The 1,798-nt window shown below is 49.3% G+C and overlaps 1 protein-coding gene across 1 annotated transcript in view; it reads left to right on the top strand.

Moving 5' to 3' along the window:
- The window catches only part of XPO6 (exportin 6), a 37,591-nt gene extending 36,956 nt beyond the window's left edge, over positions 1-635 (top strand). Inside the window, exon 23 of the mRNA XM_010023353.1 lies at positions 285-635. Coding sequence (XP_010021655.1) covers positions 285-386 — 102 coding nt within the window. The 3' untranslated portion in view covers positions 387-635. The remainder of the gene's footprint in view (positions 1-284) is intronic.
- The last annotated feature ends 1,163 nt before the right edge of the window (positions 636-1,798 follow it).

Here is a 1,798-nt window from a genome sequence, read left to right as displayed (position 1 = left end):
AGATTGGGGGGGGGGGGGTTGTCTATGAGCTCCCTATGGAAGCGAGTGGAGTGCAACAGGTTGTGGCTTCCATCTGCTGAAGCTTGCTTGTCTGTCAAGTGCTGCTTCTTCCATGGGAGATGGAGCTGTGTCCACTCCCTGGTCATGGTCCACAGAACATCAGGTTTCCTGGGCTCAGGCTCCAGCAGAAGGGGTCTGAATGTTCCTTTGTGTTTCCCACTGCAAGACAGCGCTTGTAGGTGCTTTTCTGTTTGCAGTCCAATGGGTTGTTTGATCTTTTCCAGGATCTGCCATCGTTTACCCAGAATGTGCACAGACTGGTGAATGACCTGCGTTACTACAGACTCTGCAACGACAGTTTGCCCCCTGGAACTGTGAAACTATAGTTACTGCACTGGACTCGTGTTTTGATCACTGTAGGGAACAGATCCATGTTTCGTTTTGCCACCACCTTCTCTCCTCCCTGGTTTTGTCAGTCCTGCAGGACACCGTGTCTTGCACATGGGCATATCTTCTGGGATTCACGCACCACGCTTCCTTTCTTTTTTCCTCCTCTCCCAACCCAAAGGGCCCCCAGCTGGAGTCAGCACTGTCTGCAGGATGTGTCTTAACGCCCAACCGCCGGGCACCTCAGCTGGAGGAACATCCTCGCTGGGGTTTTGTTCTACTAACGTAGCACTTTGTTGCGTCCGGAGATTTCTGTGGAGTTGTCTTGAGAGATCATGTACGTATCAAACGTGAGGCAGAAGCGCCAAAGACTACTTCAGACATTCGTACCTTCGTGTCATTCCACCTTCCTGCCCCTGCCCAGCTCTCAGAGGAGGAGTCTCCTGATGTTGGGACTGTTTTGGCACTTCTGTCACTCCTTGGTTTTTAAATTGCCTTGAAAACCTCCCACTGTTTGGGGGGATTAGAGACTTTTTTTGGGTTTTTTTAAACGTTTTCTCATCATTCCATTGTGATACTAAAACAACATGCTTAATGGAAATAAAGTGCTTACTTTGTTGTTTTAAAGGACTTGTAACTTGCTTTAGTTCCCTTATAGGCCTGTCACCGAGCCATTCTACTAGAAGAAGGTGTGTTTTGCACTGCATGACCAGGCAAGAGGACCAGTATCACCCATTCCATGCCCTGGGTGCAGAAGAGCCCTGTCCAGGCTCCCACGAAGCTCCCAGACTGCTGCAGATCAACGTTGGCTTTTCTCTGCTCTCCCCTCACTGTTTCCTGCCTGTGTTCCCTGGTGTTTTCTGTTGTGATATGTTGGTTCCCTCCAGCAGACCGTTGTCCATATTGATCCAAGAGCTGCCTGCTGGCAGAAGTCTCCTAACATTGATGGTGTTTCATCACAAGAGACCTGAGCCAAAGGCCAGATGCTGGCCAGAATGACCTGAGAATGGCATCGAGTATAAGGTTAAAATCCCAGTTCCCAGTGACAAACAGAGTTTTTGGGGCTTGTGAATCTCTGACCATGCAGCTTTTAAGGATTTATTTCCCCCTGAATCCACTAGACAGGGGTAGATAGGACAGAGCTTTAAATCAGTCTTAATTCTCTGCAGTCTTAATTCTCTGCAGTTACAAGGGCAGGTGCAGTACCAGCTGCATAGTGTGGACAGCATCAGTCACTGTGAAGGGAGAAGCCTGGAGGAGGTGTTCCACTATAAACGTGTGTGGATGTGGGTGAGATGCTGCACATGGACAGTGGGGAGGTGTATGTGGTTGGAGCGTAGGAGCACTTGTTCCATGGCTCCACTTTTGTGGAAAACATCTGCTGTGTGCATGTTTGCTGTTGGAGATGTGT

The sequence above is a fragment of the Nestor notabilis genome, unplaced genomic scaffold (genome assembly GCF_000696875.1).
Source record: "Nestor notabilis isolate BGI_N333 unplaced genomic scaffold, ASM69687v1 scaffold25331, whole genome shotgun sequence".
Taxonomy (NCBI): domain Eukaryota; kingdom Metazoa; phylum Chordata; class Aves; order Psittaciformes; family Psittacidae; genus Nestor; species Nestor notabilis.
This window is presented reverse-complemented; position numbering and strand designations above follow the sequence as displayed.